The following is a 24,177-nucleotide window of genomic DNA, read 5'->3' as shown; positions in this document are numbered from 1 at the left end:
GTAGATCTTATTTTGTTTTTTAAAACAGAAACAGTTTTAAAAATGTATTTTATTCATTTATTTTATTCATTTTTTAAAAAAAAATTTATTGATCAAATTTCAAATGTACAAACATTTTATTACTGTACAAATATTTCAACTGGAGAAATTATAATTTCAACCCCAAAAATATAAACCACCAATAAACAACAATAGATATAAAATATACGATTACAAAGTAAAAGACGTGGTAATAAAACAAAAACACACACATCACATTATAGGGACAGGTAAAATTAAACATATATAAAGTATATAACTGTATATACCATAATCATTTACAGTCAAAGAGGGAAGACAATAACTGCTGTAGTTTTATTTTGTAGGTTTTGACCGGATGTTGTCACTTGAGCTGACGTAGCCATGACGACAGCAGCGCTCGAGCTCGTTTGACAGATGTTCGCTGAGGTTCAACGGCTCCGGAGCACCGGAGGAGGAGAGCGGTCGGTGAGCGGGTTGTTAGCCGGAGGAGGAGAGCGGAGAGCGGGCTGTTAGCGGGATCATTCACCGGAGGAGGAGAGCGGTCGGTGAGCGGGTTGTTAGCCGGAGGAGGACAGCGGAGAGCGGGCTGTTAGCGGGAGCATTCACCGGTGGAGGAGAGCGGTCGGTGAGCGGGTTGTTAGCCGGAGGAGGAGAGCGGAGAGCGGGCTGTTAGCGGGATCATTCACCGGTGGAGGAGAGCGGTCGGTGAGCGGGTTGTTAGCCGGAGGAGGAGAGCGGAGAGCGGTCAGTGAGCGGGAGCATTCACCGGTGGAGGAGAGCGGTCGGTGAGCGGGTTGTTAGCCGGAGGAGGAGAGCGGAGAGCGGTCAGTGAGCGGATCATTCACCGGTGGAGGAGACTGAAACATGTCGGGGGAAAAAGGGTCGAGTCCGTGTAACAAATTTCAAGCCAACATCTTTAATAAAAGTAAATGTCAGAACTGCTTCAAGTCCCGGGAACTGCATCTGCTGAACGACCACAACATGGAGCAGGTAGGACTGCACTTAATGAGACATTTATTCATTTAATGTAGTTTTACACATTAATTACCTCTGAAAAAATACTTTTTTTGTGTGTTTTTGTTTATTATTTTACGTTTTAAGTTAAAAAAAAAAAGGATAAATAAAGCATGAATGTTGAATTTATAAAAATAAAATATGTGACAAAACAGCATTATAATGAAGTACTGTCTAATAATAGTTTTTATTTATTATTTGTGCTGCAAAAATGATCATATCAACATAATCGTCAATCACAATATGATGTTTTTAACTGTTTGTTAACCGATTATAATCCAGCGGTTCCCAACCTGAGGGTCGGGACCCCCACTAGGGGTCGCCACAGCTTCACAGGGGGTCGCGAGCGCCTTCTTGATTTAAAGGCGGGTTAGAAACAAAACTTACATCTCAACATTTCATTTATTCCTGTGAAACTAAATAAAACTCAAAAATTACATAGAAAGAAAGTTTAACAAAAACATCTTTCAAGTCAAGTAACTTATTAATTTTTTTAATGACTTCATTTTGATATTTTTATTATTAAGTACTTAATCTACAATGTTTTTTAACTTTCTTTAACAAAATTGAGTTAAAATAACTTTATTTAATTGTATTATTTACTATCTAAACTCTGATAACCTGCTACATACACAAGCTGTATTAGAACAATATATATATATATAACATACTGATTATATAATCTGCATGATTGTTAAAAATAAAATAAAAACATAATAAAGACAGAAGATTGTATAAAAAGTTACTAAAAATATCAGAAAAACTCAACTCAAAACCTCTGTTTTACACAAACCTCCTGCAGTTGTTGTGTTGACTGTTTGAGTTCATTGTAGTTTATCAGCTGTTGAATATAATCAATATATAGCCATAGATAAGGAAAACTGTTGGGAACCACTGAGCTAATCAATATCGCTGCGTAGAGATCAATAATTGTGGTCAATTTAGGGACTTTACACATATTATTAGTAGGGTCAGCCAGCGGGTGAGGGTTATGTATTTTCGTAGTTTTGTTGAAATGATTATTCAATAAATATATGATGGTTTGAATTAGATTTCACTATCTTTAATTATATACGCTGTCTCCTTGTTTCAGTTATTAATGGTGGAAACGGTCGTACCAATCCAGTTCTACTGGTCTGTAAATATCAGCAACATAAAGAAATATCGTCTGTTAACTCCTGATACAAATATGTGAAGGTTGAATAAATTGAATCGGGGTATCGAGGCGCAAAGACTTGTGAAAAATGCTTTGTTTTGCACAGTTTATACCTCTTCTACCGAGTCTATAATTTGATAAAGAAAATATATTTTGTAGATTTTTTGTCTGAGAAAGTCAGAATTTGTCTTCAATCTCATTTTGTTAGAAATATTGTGAGTTGAGTCTATAGTTACATCCAGTAAATATAGTTTAAATAGTGTAAATATAGTGTGATATAGTGTGATATAGTGTAAATTTAGTGTAAATAAAGTGTAAATATAGTGTAAATAGTGTAAATATAGTGTAAATAAAGTGTAAATATAGTGTAAATATAGTGTAATATAGTGTAAATAGTGTAAATATAATGTAATATAGTGTATATATAGTGTAAATGTAGTGTAATATAGTGTAAATATAGTGTAAATATAGTGTAAATATAGTGTAAATAAAGTGTAAATATAGTGTAATATAGTGTAAATAGTGTAAATATGGGACAGTGGAATAAATATAGTGGCGTGTTTTCATCAGAAATGTAGAAGGGAAAAAGTGTAAAGTGACATAAAATGGAAATATTTAAGTAAAGTACCAAAATCTTCTGTTTAAAGATCTGCTGGTTTCAGTTGAATCCAAAGACACCTTATATATATTTAATTATATTAATATTAAGTATATATTTGCTTTTTACTGGATGTAAGACAATAATTAATCAGTTATTGAGTCGATCTCTCCGTCCACACATCGTTGAACCTTTCAGCAGAAACAGACGTTTATTTTCTGTTTCCAACCTCTGAGAAACATTTGTTCCTGCACGTCTGTCTGTCATGTGGAGGTGATGTAAGGGGACGACCATGACAGCTTCCTACATGCCTCACATTGTTAAAGTATGTTATTTTGCTGTGAGCCCCGCTGCCCCCGGGTTTTCCCTGTAATTTCGCTGCTGTTGCTCAACCTGAGAACTTACAGTCACCTGAGCTCACAGAGGAACGGCTGAGGGGCTTCTTCAGCTACAAATGTTTTTAATAGTGTAAAATAACTGCACACTGTTTTCATGTTATGTGAAAAATCAAAAACAATCTTCCTTTGTAGACGCTTTTTTGTTGAACGGTAGCAGCCGGTTTCACACTTTACACTTTCTGGGACTAGCTTACTTCAAAATAAAAGTCAACCGGTGTTGCTGCAGTTAAATGCTTTTAATGTGAAGCTGCAGCTGTGTGCGGCGGCAAGAAACCAGAACATCTGGATCACCAGTGGTGGCTGGCTGCTAGTTTAGGAAGCGTTTGAGCGTCCTATAACCCGAGCACGCATTATAAACGTCAATATCGTTAGACGATCGCGTTCGTTAAATTGTGGGAAACCAAAATCTTGATCGCGATTAGTATTCGATTAACTGTGCAGCACTACGATGTTTACCAAAAACATGAATAAATTAATAAATTAAAGCAAATAAAACCCGAAAGTTGCTGCTAAAGATAAATGTTTGGCGATTTTGATGAGTTTCGAAGAGCAAATGAATCGTTTTTAAGGCATTTTTGAATCGTTTAACACAAATTTCCAGCAGTTTTTGCATCAGTTGTTCTTTACTGTTATTGTTATGCATTGAATAAAATAGAAAATATCAATAAAATATGTTATTTAGTCAGTCGGATCATCAACAATAGAAAAAGAGCTGCCTTTAGGGAACATGTTGGGAACCACTGGTTTAGCCGTTAACAGCCTGTTGAGATGCTGAAACTGTTTCCATTAATGAATTAAAGGCCAAACCGATCTACGGAGGCTGGCTGTGTTTGGCTCCTGAGGGGACAGACTTCGACAACCCGATGCAGAGGTCGAGGGTAGGCCGGACACACAAACATTATCCAACCTATTCATTGTGATCTGTGTCTTCTGAAGCTTTACTGATCGTGTTTGTCGTCTCTCTACGTCAGAAATGGCAGCGACGCTTCTTCATCCTGTACGAACACGGCAGCCTGAGCTTCGCCCTGGACGAACTGGTGAGAAACTGTAACTGAACTCAAAATAAATCTGTAAATCCTGCTCTCTGCATGCGTCTGCGTTTACAGTACGTTTGGGATCAAGCGGGGCATCTTTAGGCCAGATGTCGTGTGCAGAACCGCAGCAGCAGATGATTTTGGGCTTAGCCTCTAATGCACACATCCCCCCCCCCTCTCTCTCTGTGATCCCCTCAAATCTCATTCCCTTCGTCTCTCTCCTTCCACACTTAACGCCACAAACTGCTCTCTGTTGTCCTCCAGCCGAGCACTTTGCCGCAGGGTACGGTGAACCTGAACCTGTGCACGGACATCGCCGACGCGGAGCCCAGGACGGGCCAGAGGAACGCGCTCTGCATCGCCACGCCGGAGCAGGAAATATTCATCCGCGGTGACAACAGAGAGATCATTAATGGGTCGGTGTGACACTGTAGAAGTTACAGCTGTAAGGAAGGTTCCCCGCACTGGATCCTTTATGTTAACTCGTGTTTCTGCTGATTCTGTCTCCGTTCACCAGGTGGAGCGAACAGCTCGCCGTCTATCTGCGGACTAACAGGCAGAATCAGAAGAAGAAACGCAAAGTGGAACCCGTTGCCACCCAGGTTAGCGAACGTCAGTACACATGAGAACATGAGAGCGGGGAACATATCTCCAGCTCCATCCATCCAGTATGTGTGAATAAACCTTCCACTGGTACCACTGTAGTGTCCCCGGGATCATCTCCACGCTGCACAGTCGTACAGTGCGAGCTGATCTTTATAATAACCTCATGAATTATGTGCTCATGGCAGCTTCCTCTGCAGTCATGAAGTCTTCTCTCCTGCTGCAGCTTCATCATGCAGCTTAAATTTAAATACAACTCAGCTTTTTTTATCCTATTTTTGGAGTTTTAGTGGAGTTAAATCTGAGTTGAGCGCAGGGCGAGATAGAGAAGAGCGGCTTTGAGTCGGGGGAGCGGAGGAAGCTCTGGTACACATTTAAATACACACTGTGTGTTCAGATGATGCTGGAACACTTTGATCCAGAACTTCTGGTCTGATTAGCTCAGCTTGTTTTCTCTGATAACTGAAGATCCATCCAGACGTCTGACAACTAAAATCCTTCATCAGGTTCAACTCTAAGAGATCTAAACAAATGTGGCCTCAGACAACTTAACTCCACAAAGAACATAGAGCCAGAGTTTATACACTGTTTAATGAGGAAATGTTACATATTATAGCTTTAAAGTAGTTTTGCAGGTATTTGGTTTTGACCTGCTGGAGTTTGAGGAAATATGAAGGGATCACTAAAATTATTACAATATGTGATTATCTGAACCAGTTTCATGGTAATCCATCACCAGAGTCAGTAGGATTCATCCTCTGGGTCCACGAATGTCAACCAGCTGCTACCGTGGATAAAGATATCAGACTGAAGTTGCTCTGAAAGGCTTAAAAGTGAAAATAAATAAACAAAATCTTTCTGTTTTTCTAACTGAACCATCAGGAACCGAGTCCAGCAAAGATGGCTGCGACTGATCCAAGTTTTCCGTCCTCGGAGAACGCTGCAGAGTCCGGCTGCGGTCGGTGGCAGGAAGACCAGCGGGGCAGGGGACCGGGTCTAACCCCCATGTGGACTGTCCCAGACACTGATCCCTCTTTGGGCCCGGAGCAGACCCCTACAGGTGCAGCAGAAGCTAAACACACACACACACACACACACACACACACAGGCTTTCATGTCCTTCAGCCAATCACAGCCCACTTCCTGTCCTCTCGCACTGTCCTAACATCCTGCAGATGTTCACACGCTCGCAGCTTCTTATTTATACATTTCATTTAACCCCTCGTTCGACCGGGGCCGCGCGCTCTGATTGGTCAACGTGGGATGGAGAGCTGGAGGAGTTGTAGCAGGAAGTTACATAAACACAGACTGACTGTGTGTGTGTGTGTGTCTCTAACCTTCAGGCATCATAAAACAGCCTTTAAACAAGTCCTAATGGGGCTTTATGGTTCGTCCAGGACAGGTATTCGTCCTCGCTGGAGCTTTGTGACAGAGCGGGACAGCGGCACTCATCTGGCGTCAGACTTATTGGCGGGTCTGGAGAGGTCCTGTAATAAAGGGCCCCGGATTAGCTCCTGCTGACTGTGCCTATGGGCTGCTTCATTAGAGCCTCTGAGAGCCAAACCGGGACCAATGAATGATGCTCTGTCACTGAACTCTTGGAGGTGTTTTCCAGACGGGTCACACTGATCTCTGAATATCTGAGAAATAGATCGGACATCTGCTGCTTTTAGTTAAGTTATTTTAGCAGCGTTGCAGTAAAAAAAATCTTCTTATATTAGTTTGTAACTTCAGGTTCTTCTTTTACCTTAAAATGACGTATTAGAGAAAAAACTTAAAGTTGAAGTCGTGTTTAGTTTCCTTTTCTTCAGTCCAGTTCAACTGTCTTTATTTTTATTCATGATTTTGTCAGTGTAGTTAGATAGAAATAGAGTAGGAACTACTGATTTTTTAAAAGGTTTACGATGTCGAACCTGATAAATTCTGGTTGCATAAAAACAAAAAACAACTTTTTTTAAAGATTTGATGTAGAATTTTATTTTTAAAAATATATCGCCTTTGCTTACAGTATCGCAATATATCGCAATGAATTGAATCGTAGCTCCTGTATCGCGATACGTATAATATTGCCAGATTCTTCCGAGACACAGCTCTAGTAGAAACATGGAGGTCGACACACTGCAGCTGTAGATAAAGACGTCTCTTTCTAAAGGAACAAAAACACTGATTGTTATATTCAGGTAATCATACACTAATGGAAACGTACCTATGAATATTATATTACAATAGATCCTCCTAAATGTTAAACGCTGGAGCTTTAATAAGCCGACGTGCCTCTTAAACTCCTGTTTTAATCTAATATTTGGTGTTTTATCTCATTATCCAAACCAACAGATTGAGCTGCTTTCTTTAACATGAGGAAAATACTTTATAGCATTAAATAAAATGGGAAACAAAGGAGGCTTTGTGCCACTGGCTGCAGTGTGAACCCTGACAGTGTTGTGTGATTAAATTAAAAGAATGATTTCATCCGGCGTGTTGGCTGCTCGCTGTTTTTAAAGAGAGTCTGGGTCCAAAAACAGCTACTTCAGCCTGGATTTAGTGGCGTATTCCTGCCCTTGGTATGTCTAACAGTCTGAAACCCTTTCGTCTCGTCCAGGCAGCACGTCTACCTACCTGTGCCCGGCCTCCAGGGACTCTCTGACCTTGGCTGGAGGTTTCGTTAACCCGGTCGGCTGCTTGGACTTGGTGGCCGGTGGAAGCAACCAGCTGACTGAGTCAAACAACATCCAAACATCAGCCGACAACAAGAACCAGAGCCGGGACAAAAGGTTAGAACTGAATCATGGGAGGAAGATTAGCAACCAGTAACTCCTCTGTACTGTTTGTTTTCATATGTTTGCATGTATTCTGTGTGTAACAGCCATTTAAAAGCGCCTTGGCAGAGGGAAAAGGGGGTAAATGTGCAAGCAATTAGCACAAAGGACATCCAATGCCTCTCTGCCCCCCCCAGTATAAAGCCATCACACACCGCTAAACACCAGATCAAAGGCTCACGCTCTACCCCTCCATTAGAGATCTGACTGCTGCGTTTTTAAATTTAGCTTAAAGAAACCCTCCCAGTTTGTTGCCCCAGCAGCATGTAAACTGGGAGAATACATCATTTCTTCACTCATTGCCTTTTTTGGGAAACAAAAAACAGAAAATACTTATGCCCCCCAAATAAGGCCAGAAATTCCCAAATGCTGCTGTAATTAGATATCTGCAGCGTTGTTTCTCAGGACCTTAACGTCGACTGTCTGCCTGCCCGTCAGAGGAACCAGACTTCGGTTTAAAAGCTCAGTTTCGGGGGCAGCAGAAGTTAATCTATTTATAATCTACTGAAAGTTCCAAATCAACCTGGTAGAGTTCAACACGGGAGGTTTCATTATTTATCTTAAAGTTCAATTTATGAGGATCTATTGGCAGAAAACTGAATATTATATTTATAGCTATGTTTTCATATAGGTATGCTACAGAGGATCCCCAGAACAGACAAACACTGGCTCTATAAAGGGTGAAGCAAGGGAGTTGCAATCTACAACTACACCACTGGATGCTTGTTTTTAAATTAACGGATTTGCTCTAAAAAATGTCATCAAATAATGAGAAATACCTACAATAATTTATTTTGTCTGAACAAAAAAATACTAATTTTAGTAAATCCTCTCATTTAATAAGTTGCAGCAGGTGTTTTGGTATTTTTATGTGGTTAATATTTAACGATACCATTAATAAGATCAGAATTAGCCAATCGACTAATTATTACACTAACTTCAGATTCAGTTTTATAGCTGTTCACTTTTTCTAATGGAATTAAAAACAGACCTCAGATCAAAATACTAAATTAAACCCACTGAATTATAATAAATCTGTTACTGTGATCTGACAGTCGTGTGTACGTTACATCAGTTTCATTCCTCTGGCGGCAGCGAGAAGGACGTCAGCTCCTATTTAGTCTCTCAGCAGCAACAATGGCGGCGCTGACGGACGGTCCTCTGGGCTGCTTCCTGCTGCACAGGTGCTGTTATTATGTCACAACCCACCTGTGTGTTAGCGGGGTCAGGGTTAGCCTCACACACGCTGTGTTTGTCCCAGGTGAAGTCTGTCACTAATTGTTTGTGCAGGCCGGCAGAGAGGCTGCTGGGATTGGAGACCACCGAGAAGGAGCGGGAAGGAGGGGCAGCTGTTTCCAGGGAGGGCAGGAGCGAGGCTCGCGCCAGCAAACGAGAGGTAACCGCACAGAGGACGCGTTTGATCCCTCCGTTCATCCAACCGGTGTTTGACACTCACTATCACTCACGTTTACAGCAGCTCTTTTTACAATAATTGTGTATGTTGGAAATAGTTTCTGGGGATAACGTGGGTCCATCCTCGGGTTGTTGGTTCAGTAGAGCGCAGACAGCGGCGTGGAGCTCGTAGTCAGAGCTAACCGACAGTAAGACGTTACTGTCAGACTTCTCTCAGGGTTCAACAAGAAGGATTGTCGTTAGAGGAGGTGGAAAAACTCAAAGTTGGGAGGATAAAACTGGGTTTAAGGCAAATATGGAGCCGGAGTGCCGTAAAAAGAAAACCGCTAATAAATAAAACTCATAAACGTTCATTAGGGGCAGAAAGAGTCTGATTGGTTACACCAGTATTTATTTATAGAATTATCTTTTTAAAATAACGTTTGAAAACTTTTGTTTTGGAGCATTTAATTAAACACTTTAATTAAGTAAAAGTAGCATTACTACAGTGTAAAAGTACTACAAGTAAAAGCATTCAAAATCTTACTTGAAGTAAAAGTACAAAAGTATTAACATCAGAACATCAGGATATACTTAAAGTCAAAGTGCAGACTAACTATTAACAGTTAATAATTAAGAATAAAGCAGAATAAAATTGAAATACTCCAGTAAAGCACCTTAAAGCTGAACTTATGTACAGTACTCGAGTAAATTAGTTACTCTCAACCACTTTATTCTGAATATCTAATAATCTGCAGCTCTGATGATGTTTAAAAGCACATTTATGGCCCGTTGAGAGTCACAGTGGGGTTAATGTGTGGTAGCTGGTCTGAATAAGTAATATAATATAATATAATGTAATGTAATGCAATGTCCTCCTGGGGTCTCCTCCCAGTTGGCTGTGCCCAAAGTACTTTCCAAAAGTTAGTCACCCAGGAGGCGTTTCCTTTAACAACGTTCAGTAATCATTCAAACAACAGGTTATAATATTTCTGCAAGTTTCTGCTTGTTTCATAATGTCGCCTTTTTACACAGTTAATCCCAGAGTGTGTGTTAAAGGAACAGTTCGAGTTCAACGAGTGGAGCAGCGACCGCTCTGTGGGGTGAATGTGAAGCTGCAGCCGGTGAGCTTCAGTTAGCTTCAGTTAACCTCGCTCCTGTTATAACACTTTATTTATTTGTTGTTTGTTGAATTCATAAAGGAAACAGGTTGAGGAGTCTAACAGGAAACCAGCGGAGACTCTACAAAGACCTGCTGGGATCAATAATTTAATCTCATTTTTGGCTAGAAAACAAAATATTTAACTATTCCTTTAATAAAGTCTTGAGGCAATAAAACAATATTTAATATCCCAATATAGGTAATTATTTAATATTAATATCCTGATTACAGTTTAGATATCAACCATATAACACATTGTCTGTAACTTCAAATTCACATAAATAATATTAATACATTTTAAATTCTCAACAAATAAAACGTTATTTAATCAGATTTGATTATTTTTCTCCTTTTATTTCGAACCTTTGTGCAACAGAATATAAAACATTAATGTCACAATATTGACCAGTTATTGAAATCCAGGAATCACACAGTGATAGATATGAGTAATTATTATGGGATGGATTTATACTACAGTGTCTGTCTGTCCCTCCAGCGACATTTTGGTTATTGTGACGTCATTTCTTGAAATTATTAATATCTCTAAAATCTGTACAACCGAAGCTAAGAGGTTGTATAAGTTAATAAACTATAATAATTGAATAAAGTAAAAAAAAAAAACAGAACTTTGACCTGTTTTTTTCATCAGATTTTATTAAATAAAAACAAAAAACGTAGTGATGAAAGTTTTCTAAATGTAAAAACGTGAACATGAGTTATTTGATTTATGTACATTTTTTGGTAGTTTTTGAGATAATGCTCATTTTTATTGTTAGTTTTTAGCCGCTCCTCTTCATTGCCACCATGTTTTGCTCGTACTGTAACGCAGTGACGCCACCCAGAGCGCACAATAACAATACTAATAATAATAATAATAATAATAAAAGGCTGCAGCTATTATAGTTTTTATTTTAGATATTTTAATAACAAAACGAGGCAAATGGAAGGAAAACAAAGGTCCGATCAAGTGAAATAAGACAGAAAAGAGCTCATTGATGTTAGTGACGGTGGATGACAGCTTATTGTAGGAACATGAGTACAAAAAATCATATTTTTAACATCAAAGTGAAACATTTATGAACCCGTTTCCCGGCTGTGGTCGTTTGCTACCACGTGATGGTCGTAAACAGGAATAAGTAATGCTGATTATCGTCAGAGTGTAATGATTCAGACCAGCCGCTGCACCCAGCTGCACTCTGGGTCGGGCCGCGGGCCGGACTGGACACGAACGTGACTCACACACAACCAGGTGTTAACCACGAGAACGACGTCACTCGGTACGTGATCGAACGCCGCTGGTCGAAGTGAAGTGTGTAAAAAAAAAACCTGATCGCACATTGAGTCTGAGTCTGAACAGAAAGTAAAGAGAGTTTGGACGAGTGGGTCTCGCCGTGTCGGGGCTTGTGTCTCTTCTCCAGCTGTGTGTGTGTGTGTGTGTGTGTGTGTGTGTGTCAGCAGGTGGGACACAGAGAGAGAGAGAGAGAGAGGGAGGGAGGGAGAGAGAGAGAGGGAGAGAGGCGGTGATTCACTCAGAGCTGCATTTTGTTTGTGAACAGAACTGGTTTTGATGCCCTGAAGGCGTTCAGGCCGCCTCCTGTTAGCGTGTTGTAATCTGGGAGACGACATTCCTCTCACAGAGTTTTTCCAGGGATTCCTCAGAGCTAAAACGAGATGCAGCGTAAAGGTCGGGAGCTGCGACCCCCCCCCCCCGCCCCCCAACCCCCTCCCCACCCTACAAAATGACCCTGATAAACTCAACATACAGCCTCCATTAGCAGCTTTTTATCACAGTGCACATCTGTTTGTGAAGCAGAGTCAGTGTGTGTGTTGTCTGGTGATTAAAGAGGTGAGTGTCTGTCTGTCTCTGTGTGTGTGTGTGTGTGTGTGTGTGTGTGTGTGTGTGTGTGTGTGTGTGTGTGTGTGTGTGTGTGTGTGTGTGTGTGTGTGTGGTGTTACATAAAGCCCACAGCTCACAGTGAAACACATATTGAACGTACAGTGGAAGAAACAAACGTTTGGTTTTTAAATCGCTCCGTCAGAAGAGACGAACTCTGAGCTGTAAATCCTCTGTTAGTCGCTGCTTCTAATCACAGCATCGTGGCTTTAAATCCTTTTTTTTATTTATTTATTATAATTAGTGCTGGAAGTTAAAGATGGCGGAGTATAAGTCGCAGCGTACTGTGAAATATATAAAACCTCTGCCACGTGACAATCAGCCTGTTTATAGTTTTAAATTTCTTTATCAGATTGTGTTTAAATACCATTTTTAATAAATCAGGTTCTGTTTCTGTGGTTCTTTCATCTAGAGCTTAATGGACATATTATCAGCTGTTATTGTTGTTATATTGGTATTATCTGTGTATTTTGAATCCAATATAAATCCGTATGAACACAGTTTTTCCAGTATTTAATGAAAAAAGGGGCGTTTAGTTTTGACATTATTCTTATTCTTTATTTTGTTGTTCATTTTTGGACTTAGTTGACAATGTTTACATGAAATTATTAACATATAACAGAATATTCAACTTAAATATTCTTTAAGAAAGTTATTTGTTTAAGAAAGTGCAAAACGTTCCACAGTGGACCTTTAAAGACAGTTTAGTGTTTCAAAGTTAACTGAAGACGTGTTTAAAGCTCCTTTATGAAACAGATATTTCCTGAGAAGGAACCTGAACCCTGGTTTAACTGGTAATCTCAGAGTCATGATTCCAGTTATTCAGGATCTCCGTTGTTCGGTGACAGAAAGAGAGCCAGTTGAGCTTGGTGATGGTCGTTCAGGGCCGACGTCCTCTCCAGAGGAGTTACAGTCTGTGTTAATATCTTATTCCCACCGGAGGTCAACGAGGCTTCATCAGGGGTTCGGAGGCCTTAAGAGGTTTAAGATGCAGATTAGAGACTAGAAACACCTGGAAATGAATTACTTTTTATTGTATTTTAGCCCCTCAGATTACTAAAACCTGGGTTCTTGTTTAGTTTGAAACTGTTGGTCAGATAAGCTGCTCGTTGTAACACCTCAGTGCAGGTTTACCAGAGCTGTTCTCTCCTCTTCCAGCAAACCTTTGGTATCAAATCTATTTTGGAAATACTGCAGACGTCTACACTCATTTACATTTGCTGTTGTGGTTGATAACTGCTGACTGCATGTACAACAAACACTTATACTCTCTTCTTTTAATAGGCTGAGAATGTGAGAAGAAAGTTATTTATTTATGGACTAAATCAGTGTTACTGAAGCTCAGCTCCCTTTGAGGAAGTAAACTAACGCAGTTTCCCATAAATGCTGTCAGGAAAAACTTCTTAAAAAAAAGGGAAATGATTCTTACCTAAAACATATAATTTCATTCCACTTTGAAGAACACAAACTGTATTCACAGAGCCTTCACCCTCAGTTACAACAACCAAAGAGCTGATAAATAATAAAAGCTACTAAAACAATGAGAAGTAAACACTGAATTCATCCAAACAGAAGTCTGTTAAGTCTGTATGAGAGTTAAAAACTAAAAAACAACAACAACTCAAACAGAGAATTGTATAAAAAGTTCCTGAAATGATCAGAAAAAACTCGTCTCTGATGCAAAACTCATCCAAGAATCGCTCGTTTTACACAAACTTCCTGCAGCTGCTGCGTTCACTGTTTGGGTTCATTGTTTCAGTTTATCAGCTGTTATTGTTACACACTGAATCAGGGGTCAGTGACAGTGAAGAGGTCCTTAAGGAACGAGGTCGTGGTTCAGTTCAGGAAACCAGCGGTTCGCCCCTGACAGTGACACAGATGGTCGTCACCGTTAATCTTTGATTAAACACGCAGCCTCGTTTCCAGAGGATTTGCCCTTTAAATACACCAGCAGCACATTTTATCCCCACGTGATGAATTATGTGTCTTTGGGATTGTTTTGGTAGCCAGGAGAAGGTCAAAGAGAGTCCTGTCCAGAGTCCATTCAGGCCTCAGACCCTCCTCTTCCTCCTCCTCCTCCTCCTCACAGCTCTGGGAGGCTTCTTCACCAAACAGAGGACTGGCTCTGTCTGCAGCGGTCAGCAGCCAGATCGCTGTGTTCCTCCGTGTGTTGTGTCCTTGGATAGTTTTCAATGTAAATGCCAGTAAGAGGAAAAAAAACACACACAAAGAATGTTCTGTAACGATTAAAGTGGTCATTTTTTCCCATTAAAGTGGTTATATAAGAGGGAAGAATGAATCTTTTGAATAGCAGAGGATCAAGTAAACAAAAAAAACCTGCACCCTTGTTTCATTAAATGCTGTGTCAATCCAGATCCCGTGAAACCTGACCGTGAGACGCGTGCAGGAATCTCGTAGCATCATTTTAAAGCCACGCAGTATCAGGGATTATGTGTGAAAGCAAAGAAAAAACCTTTTGAGGCATTCCTGAGCCAGAACGCAGCCGTCCCTGTGCAGCTCACTGGGGATGTGAGGAAGAGTTTAACAGGCAGTGTTTGGGCTCCCCGCGGTGCTCCACAGAGGCCTAATCCTCACAGCTGACGGCCCTGCCAAGGATCCAGACTATCGGTTACTCCGGTTAAAGGAATGCAGGCCGCACTGACAAACTGCCACCGGCCCGGTTCAGAAAACACGTCACGTCTTCACATCAACCTGCTTCTGATCAGAAACAAGATGCTACTTATAAAAGCTGACTGAGGCGTGTTGGGTTGTCGTTTTTTAAAAGATTTAAAAGTTTTATCTAACTTGCTTTTAAAACCATTAAACCTTGTGTTTGCTCGCAGAAGATTTCAGTGTCCTTCTTTTCTTAAAGTCTCGTAGCTCGAAGATTGGACCCGTGTACCTGTGTTTGGGTTCTTATAAAACAGGAAGCAGTTGTTTTATTTCAGTGTTTTTTCCCCACAGAAGCTTCAGTCGTGTGGAGACATAGTCCAGCTCACCGCACCCCCACCTCAGAGAAGATCCAGGTCTCTGGACCGCAGGACGTCAGACACAGTCATGACGGTGAGTCAGCATTAACTTTTACAACCAGTTACTCATCGTTTGTGTCCAACAGGGGTCGCCAGAGCTTCACCAGCGAGTCATTCTTGATTTTAATAAACACAGTACGGTTAAATCTCAGTATTTCAGTCATTTCTGTGAATGAAACTAGATTAAATTTTCTATTTTATTTCTAAATTCTAAAGATTATTATTCAAGATCTACGCTTTAAAGACCTGAACACAATCCGTACTGTATGTTAACAGACCTCTCGCACTCTGAACACTTCTCATAAAGACTATGAGAATAAAAAAACATCTGATAACATGTTTGTCGTCTTTACAGCCAGATTTATTAAACTTCAAAAAGGGCTGGATGGTCAAACTGGATGAAACCGATCAGGTAAACAATCATTCGAAGGATCATTGATGTTATTTTCTTCATTAAAATGATTCTTTACGTTCAGATTCAGGTTGTTGAACCTCTTTGTTTCCTCTCATTGATCCTCTGCTTCCCTCTAGTGGAAGAAATATTGGTTTGTGCTGTCGACCGACAGTCTGAGGTACTACAAGGACTCCATAGCCGAGGAGGTATTTTCACATTAGTTTTCCTTATAGATTATAAATAATAAACGTTTCCTTTTCTGAGATCTGCTGTCTTTTCTCTCCGTTAGGCTTCAGATCTCGAAGGAGAAATCGACCTCACAAAGTGTTATAATGTGTCTGAGTACCAGGTCCAGAGGAACTACGGCTTTCAGATCCACGTAAGATAAAACAGTTCCTGCTGAACAGAACGAAACCTTTAATCTGCTGCTTTCACAACAAATTCACTGTGTTTACATCACAGACGCCAAAGGATGTCTACACGCTGTCGGCCATGACTTCAGGGATACGCAAGAACTGGATCCAGGCTCTGATGAGGAATGTACACCCGGCCAACGCCCCCGATGTAGCCAGGTACAAGTCTCACTCAGACCCTCTTTAACCAGTAATGTTTGTTTAGTCCAGTGGTTCCCAACCTGGTGCTCCGGCCCCTCAGACGGTTCATCAGATTAATCTGAGGGGGTGTGAGATTATTCATTAGAGACAAAGAAGGAGAAGATGCACATTTGTATTTGTTTTTCAGACTTCTCTTGAATCTCTCCTTTTTTTGGGTAAAACATTAAATGGAATGACTTATTTTAGCCTCAGACAGTTGATGAGAGTGACTATGGGGTCAGGACCTCAACTAGGAGTCACCAAAGCTTTCAAAGCAGATCTCCCAGAATCTGAGCTGATATTTTAAAATCTAAATCAAAAGTCTAAAACTCAAAGTTATTTTATTGATTGCGATTTAAAAAGCAGAACATTTTCAGAACAAGAAACCCTGAAAAATGACACTGACAGTTACTTTTACTGTTGATCGACTAATCAAATAACAATTTCACTTCTCTCCATCTAACTGTTCCTCCATGTGCAGTTTACCGGGCCAACACGCTCCCTGCAGCCCCCCTGAAGCCCTCCCCAAACCAGACGTGACTAGGGACTCCCCCTCCGCCGACCTCTCTGCAGAGAGAGACCCTCGCCCCAAACACAGGACCGTAACGGAGAAACGTCGGGAAGGACGCTACAGAACCTTCGACTGGGCCGAGTTCAGGCCTCAGAACAAACCGGCTCCAGACGCAGACCCTCCGAGGACTAAACCTCTGTGCTCGCTGGAGCTGGGCGACCTGGAGAGGAGGAAGAGGCGGGAGGAGAGGAGGAGGAGGTATGAGAGCATGCTGGGAATCTCTCTGGGTCGGGAGGTGACCAGCGATGAAGCAGCGGACGTCAACGTCAGGGCAATGAGTCCAAAATCACAGCAGCGAGTGGAGGAAGAGATCGAAGAGTGCTGGAGGCTGGTGGAGAAGACGGTGTTCAGACTGGAGGGAACCGTCCCGATGCTGACCGACGCCAGAGACGCTGCGGAGACGGAGAAACTGCTGGAGACCTACAGGAAGAAAGTGAGTCTGAATAAAGCTTTATTTAAAATGTCAGTATCAGCTGTACTTGTGCTAGTTAGCAAATCTCAGTGCACTAACACACTAAGTTAAGTTAGTTAAACACGAACATTATACCTGCTAAACATGTAACCACTGCTGTAAGTGACTCACAGAGCTGTTAGCGTGGCTGAAGTCTCCACTAACCAATTACCAACCAGTTACAGTTACAGTGGTGAAACCAGACTGACTATAGTGACTCTTCCTACAGTCGGGGTTCCAATAACAGTTGAGCTAGCCTCGGTCAACTTCCTCCTTTCCTGTACTTAGATATGCTATCTGTTAACACTCTGAAAAAACAACCACATTTGAAGATGGTTAAAAGATAAAAGCGACAAACTGCAGAAAGAAACTTTTAGCAACTAGCTGGTGAAGAAGTTGAACATATAAGCTAAAAAGACATTTTTCTCAGGAGTTGGAGACAAAAACCGATGCAGGATCCTGATTATATAGTTTTGTATTGGACTGTATTGTAGCTACAGATCTGGGACGTGAGAGGCTTTTATATATTAACTAGTTGTGTTTTGAAGCTTGACGATCTGAAGGTTCAGCTGGCCGAGTCGGAGAGTCGCAGGGTGGAGCTGGAGGCTCAGCTGAGTACAGCGGGATATCATCAGCATCAGGTCTGATATATGTCATTATTTCAGTCTGTGTGCTTTAACATACGGTCGCTAATCTTTTCTAAACTCTGTTTTGTTTCCTAAAGCTGGACCCTCCTCTTCCTTCTGAAGAAGACACAAACGACCAGCCGTTAAACAGCCACACGCAGACCCTGAAAGACGTGTACGAAGAAACCAGAGAGCTCTTACAACAGCAGAACATCATCAGACAGGACATGCAGCAGCAGCTCAGCTTCGAACCGCCTTCTTTAGCTCCTCAGACACCCAGAATCTGGCTGCACGACACGGAGGGAAATCTCCAAGAACTGGGGGATTTGACATCTTTACTGTCCCCTGCATCCGACAGCCAAGACGTTTTCCCCCAGAGCGACAGAGAGACCGTAGAACGACATGCAGACGTCGAGAACCAGCCGGACGGAGAAGATCGTCAGCAGGTTCCCGGCTCAGAAACACAAATAAATACCAGCGAGTATAGTTCACTGATTCTAGAGGAGCCTGCAGACGGAGACTCTCTGAGCTGCTGTGTGGAGCACCAGGAGACGGTGAGGAGGCTTTCCCAGGAGCTGGAGCTGCTCACCAGCGAGAACGAGGCTCTCAACCAGCGCAACCAGGAGATGCTGAACCAGCTGACAGAGGCGGACCGCGAGATAGAGCGTCTGAAAGCTGAGCTCAGCAACAGCAGGTACACCGAACCCCTTCACCTCCCCGAGGTGGAGCAGCTGGGACAGATGGGGGGCGGCGATCTGGAGATGGAGCTGAGCTTGAGGAACCAGCAGCTCCTGGAGGCCCAGAGCTTGATCGCCTCCCTGGAGGAGAACCTGAGGGAGACGGAGGCGCTGCTGCAGCTGAACGTCCCAGAGGAGAGCGCACAGGATGAGAGCGAGAGCGCGGAGAACCTGCTCCGCTGTTTGGAGGCTACCGAGGCCAAGCTGACGGAGCTCGAGAGGCAGCTCGACCAATCGGAGCTTACCTGCGCGGCGCTCCAGACGCAGAACGCGGAGCTGAAGAAGGCGGAGGAGCTTCACCGTCGGACAGCTGCCGAGGCGGAGGCCGACATCAGGAGGCTGAACGAGGAGCTGGAGAAGGAGAAGCCGAAGGACGGAGACAGAAACGGGTGCGTTTCTGGTGAAGAGAGGATCCAGAAGGTGATCGAGGGGATGGTGATGAGGTTGAACGCTTTGGGGAAACTACTGGAGGTGATCGACAGGTTGGACGTTGGTGTGAGAGGAGAAGAGGAGGAGAAGCCTTCGGTGGCGAGTCAGCTGAAGTGGGAGGAGGAGTTCTGGAGTTTGCTGCTCAACAAACTGGAGTCGAATCCGTCCCAGCTACACGAGGAGAAACCCGTAGAAGAGCTTCTGAGCGAGGTGACCGAACGAATGATAGTGGAGAAACAAATGCTGCTTCTAGCTCTTCTGTCTGGGGCGGATGAAGGGAGGGAAGGCCTGAAAGATCTGGATATTATTTGGAATATTGCAAGTGAGGAAGCCAAAAAGCAGGATGAGAGCAGGATGTCAGATTTTAACGACGAGCTGTGTGAGATCAAACGTTTCAGAGGCTTAACACAGATGAAAATCTCTTTGCTGAGTCGCCTCGCCTCCTCCGTCAGCCCCTCTGCTCAGGACCAGCTCCAGCTGATGGCGGACCGCCTCTCCAACTTCCACTTTTCGGAGCATCCCTGGTCCGGTTTCATCCACTCCGCAGCCACTGAGGCGTTATACTTCTGCCACTTAAGCCGCCTTCGCTCGAAACACGAAAGGGAGCTTGAGGAAACCAAACAGAAACTTCTCACCGCGTCTCTCATCTGCAGCAACTGTGTGGACCTGATGGAAGAAAACAGGGAGCTGAGAGCGAGACTGTCGAACCGGGAGGGACAGCAGGCGCCGTCAGTGGGCGGTAAGATGGACACGTGCTGCCAGACAGACGCAGATATTGAGGTACAGGTGGCGACGGAAACCGGGGGAGAAAATGTACAAAAGACGCCTGAAACAGCAGAAGAGATGGTGGAGTGTATGGAAATCCCACCGTCATGTGTCAAAGGTGAGTCAGAGACAGCGGACGAAGACACGAAAGAGACAAGTGACACGTCCCACCAGGAAACGGCGGCGGCGTTCGAGGCAGAGCCCAGTTTAGTGCTGAGGAGGAGAGTGAAGGAGCTGGAGGAGCAGCTGTCCGTCTTGGAGGAGACGATGAAAGACGAGTTTGAAGGGAAGATGAGTTTTGTTCAGATGCAACACGAGGAGGAGATGGAGAGGCTGAAGGTAGGCGGAGTGTCTTTGTATCATAACCCTAAACGCTGACCTTCCTGTACTCTGACGAAGGTTAAGTCTGTGGTCGTCTGTTGCTCCTACAGGTCACGTGCGAGCGCGGCTTCGCCTCCGTGGAGGAGTGTCATCTGAAGGTCGTGGAGGAGCTGCAGCGTCGACACCAGCAGGAAGTGGAGCACCTCCTGGTGGAGAGAGACCGACTGCTGGAGGAGGAGAGCGCTGCCACGGCGACCGGTGAGGAGAGACGCTCTCGCTGACAGCAGATGTTCTGATCTCGTAAACCGTCTTTAACAGAGTTTTATTGTACAGGAAGATTATTAATCTGTCTTTAGCAGCAGTGAGTTTTATTAGTTGTTGTATATTTATTACAGTTCTCGTAAGAACATTTGTAACTTCAGGAAAACATTCAAACAGTCTCTGATATCCAGAATACAATCCTCACTCGTGTCACTTCATTCCTCCTCTCAGCGATCGCGGCCATCAGGAACGCTCACCGGCTGGAGCTGGAGAAGGAGGAGCAGAGGAGGAGTCGGGCAGAGACGGGAGACGCTCACCTGGAGGACGTTTACAGACAGCACAGGTACGTCTACGTCGATTTACGGCGCTTTATTTGTTGTATTTTTGGCGTTCTGACGAGATCTCCGTGTCTGTGTTGGACGTTCGTGCAGCGAGGAGCTGGCCTCGTACCAACGGGAGCTCCAGGCGTTGTCCCAGCAGTTCTCTCTGAAGTGTCTGGAGAACGGACATCTTGTCCAGGCTCTGGATGCTGAGAGGAAGGCCTTGTGTCAGTGCCAGCAGCAAAACCAAGACCTGAGGACCAGAAACCAGGTCGGATACACGCTCTGTGATTTAATCTCCATCAGGACCAAATTAATAACAGATAAATCAATAACTTTGTTGTTGTTGTTGTTGTTGTTGTTGTGCAGGAGCTGAACGGTCACCTGGCGGCTGAGATCTCCAGACTTTGTTCTCTGGTCCATCAGGACGAAACGCCGCTCGGTCCGAGAGCGGACGCGTACGAGATGGAGGTGAGTGGAGACGAAGAGTCGGGAAGAACCAACCCGAAGTCCCAAATATCATTATATAAACTTTATGTACTATATTTTATATTATATTAAAAACTGTACATTGAACTCAAACAGTGAGCGTTTGTGTAAAACAAGACATTTGGCTGAATTTTGAGCAGATTATTTCCTGTTTATATAATATTTATATACAATTCTTTGTCTGTATTATATATTTTTAATAATTTATAACACTCAAACAAACTTAACAGGATTATTTTGTGATAAATTCAGTGTTTTCTCTCACTGACTAACTACATTTATAGAATTTAAGACTTGTACTTAACTAAAGATTTAAAGTAATTTACTTAAGATTTTTTGTTTTTATTCAATTCCAGCTATATTACAGCTTTATATAAAAAAAAGTATAAAATGATCAAATATGATGATAAATTAAACTAAACTGCATTTAAATCAGTAAAAATCTGTCGTATGTAATAAAATCACAGCCACAGAAACATTTTCTTAATGTAGCACTTTTACTTATATATGGTTATAATCAATATTTGTACAATAACAAGGTGATCGGCTCGATCAGGAGCTCCAAACAAACAGTTATTGTGTTATTATTGTAGCTTAAAGTCACAGATAATAAATAAAAGTAATTATTATATAAAGAAATAATCATTTGTTTCATTATTAGAGAATGAAACAGGGTTTGAGCAGCGTGTGGCGCCGCCTGCTGTTCACCGTCAGTAGTTGTTGTGAATCCTCGTCTGATGTTTAAAGTTTATAAAGTTAAATTCTTTATTTAATTCAGAGTTTTGATTTCAGATCAACCTGCGAGTGAAAGAGTCCGAAGTCCAGAGTCTGAAACAGGAAGTCACGTCTCTGAAGGACGAACTGCAGTCGGCACAACGGGTGAGAGTCACACAGATAATAAATAATAATAATAATAATAATAATAATAACCAACCTGAGCTTTCTGGAAGACAGTTTGTTATTTAATTGTCTCCTTTTCTTCTATTTTTTGAATATTTTCTTTAAACACAACAAACAATAAAATGTTTTATAAAGTAAATATAAAAATATATGAAAATAATCATTTTATAAACATTTTTGGTTTAATTTACTTTTAAAAAAGCTTAAAATCTGAACTTGAACAGTAACGCTTCAGGACAGAAAGGTCGTAAACAATCTGTTATTATTATTATTATTATTATTATTTACACACGAGCATAAAGAATAAAACTGAGACGTATTGATAATAAGATTTCATTAAAAACTTGTTTTAAATAATCTTTTCTCACTTTTATAAAACGTTTTTCCTCTTTTAATTATTTATTTTAATTATTTTACTTCCTAAATTAAATCAAAATGCTTTTATTAATATTTCTGTCTGTTAATCAATCAATCAATCAATAAAGTGCTGGAGAGACAGAATATTGACGATTATCACGATGATGAAATAAAATAAAACTTTATTTAATTAGAAAATATTCAGTTTTTCTGATTAATGATTGAATGAATAATAAAGTTTACACATTCACACATATTTACAGTTTGTGTTTACTTCAGTATAATAATTTAGATTTTATATTATATTTTATATTCTGTAAATAAATAAAATCTGTTTCATCTTTAATTTACTTTTGTACGTTTAGTTTGAACCTCAGAACAATTTCACTTTAATTACGTCACTTATAACAAATAAAGAATAAAATAAACTTACACACGTTAAAGTCGCAGATATATAAATTTACATAAAACAAAAATATAAATGAGACAAATACAAAAACTTTATTGTCCACAATGTCGTCGGTTTCAGTGTAAAACGTCATAAAAAACATAATCACAAACAACAATAAACACAAACAACAATAAACAACCTCACAATGTCTGAACCCTCGACTGCATCTGAGACAAACCTCCTCAACCACAGAAAGTAAACAACTACACAAACAAAAACAACAAAACAAACAAAAACAACAAAACAAACAAAAACAACTAAACAATTAAACCAAATATTCCAAAAACAAACAAAACAAACATAAATATCAGGACTGAATACAAACATTCATTCAGCCTCCAGAATCAGTAAATACAGTTAGATGATGATGAAGTTGTTGTTGTTGTTGTTGTTGTTGTTGTTGACGTTTACAGTCGTCAATGAGGTCGATTATTACGAATTAACGACCTGATCGTCTCCGTTACAGGACAAGAGGAACGCCGTGAAGACGTACAAGGACGCGTACGCCGAGCTGAGCGCCGCGAGGGCGGACAGCGAGCGAGAGCTGGACGAGCTGAGGGAGAACCTGAGGCTGGCTCGCCGCGCTCTGGACCACAATGCACCCTGATAGCTCCACATTTCAAAATAAAAGTACTCAGTACAAGACAAATCATTCCCTCCTGTAACCTCTAAAAAGTTTTATTTAATAAATCCAGAAACTGTTATTAAGTTTTTACCATCAGCATAAAGAAATAAGTGTTTATGTTATTTTATATATTTTATATCTGTACAGACATTTTATTGCTGTAACACTTCAGTCTGATTACATGTTTTTATCATATTTATGTTTGTTTGTTTGTTTGTTTGTTTGTTTGTTGTCCTCATCCTCTGCTGTACGTGTCGTTAAACTGTCGTTTTTTTTTTACATCAATTAAATCTTTTTAAATTAAAATCTTAAACATTTCTGTCAGTGGACTCTGATTTATATATTTGTATTAATATAATAAATTAAATGAAATCGGCAGATTAAAACTGTTTCTCTGTGTTTTTATTGTAAAAATATATTCAGGCTGTTTCAGACCTTCATCACTATTTGTGGAGGAAGAAGAAGAAGAAGAAGAAGAAGACGTCAAGTTATCTGGATACACACAGTCAGGTTTCCGGGTGGATACTTCAAAATAAAAGCCTAGCATGGCGTGAGATTGTAGAGTTGTTATTGTTACACAGTTGAGATGTTTTTAGAGTTTTAGTTGAAAAGAATATAGTAGAAATTATATTTAATAAAATAATATTTATATAAAATAAGTATTAGGTAGATTAACGAGCTTTTATACAACAAACAAACATTTTATTAATTAAAATACAGTAAGAAAATAACACATTTATTCAAGTGCTGTATTGAGTGTATTAAAGTAC

The 24,177-nt window shown here is 41.2% G+C and overlaps 1 protein-coding gene across 1 annotated transcript; it reads left to right on the top strand.

The window, feature by feature from the left end:
* Positions 1-407: 407 nt before the first annotated feature.
* LOC127356017 (myosin phosphatase Rho-interacting protein) lies at positions 408-23,793 on the top strand. Its single transcript, XM_051387405.1, has 22 exons — positions 408-1,011; positions 3,988-4,065; positions 4,159-4,224; positions 4,486-4,637; positions 4,739-4,823; positions 5,707-5,884; positions 7,424-7,595; positions 8,931-9,036; positions 15,053-15,151; positions 15,473-15,529; positions 15,649-15,717; positions 15,801-15,890; positions 15,974-16,083; positions 16,586-17,108; positions 17,675-17,767; positions 17,851-20,022; positions 20,115-20,262; positions 20,497-20,608; positions 20,697-20,856; positions 20,955-21,056; positions 21,867-21,953; positions 23,249-23,793. Exons 1-22 carry the CDS (start codon positions 886-888, stop codon positions 23,387-23,389), a joined length of 4,926 nt encoding a protein of 1,641 aa, XP_051243365.1. The 5' UTR covers positions 408-885; the 3' UTR covers positions 23,390-23,793.
* Positions 23,794-24,177: the final 384 nt, after the last annotated feature.

This window comes from Dicentrarchus labrax, unplaced genomic scaffold (assembly GCF_905237075.1).
Source record: "Dicentrarchus labrax unplaced genomic scaffold, dlabrax2021, whole genome shotgun sequence".
NCBI classification, from domain to species: Eukaryota; Metazoa; Chordata; class Actinopteri; family Moronidae; genus Dicentrarchus; species Dicentrarchus labrax.
The sequence above is the reverse complement of the archived record's forward strand: the minus strand, read 5'-3'. Positions and strand labels throughout refer to the sequence as shown.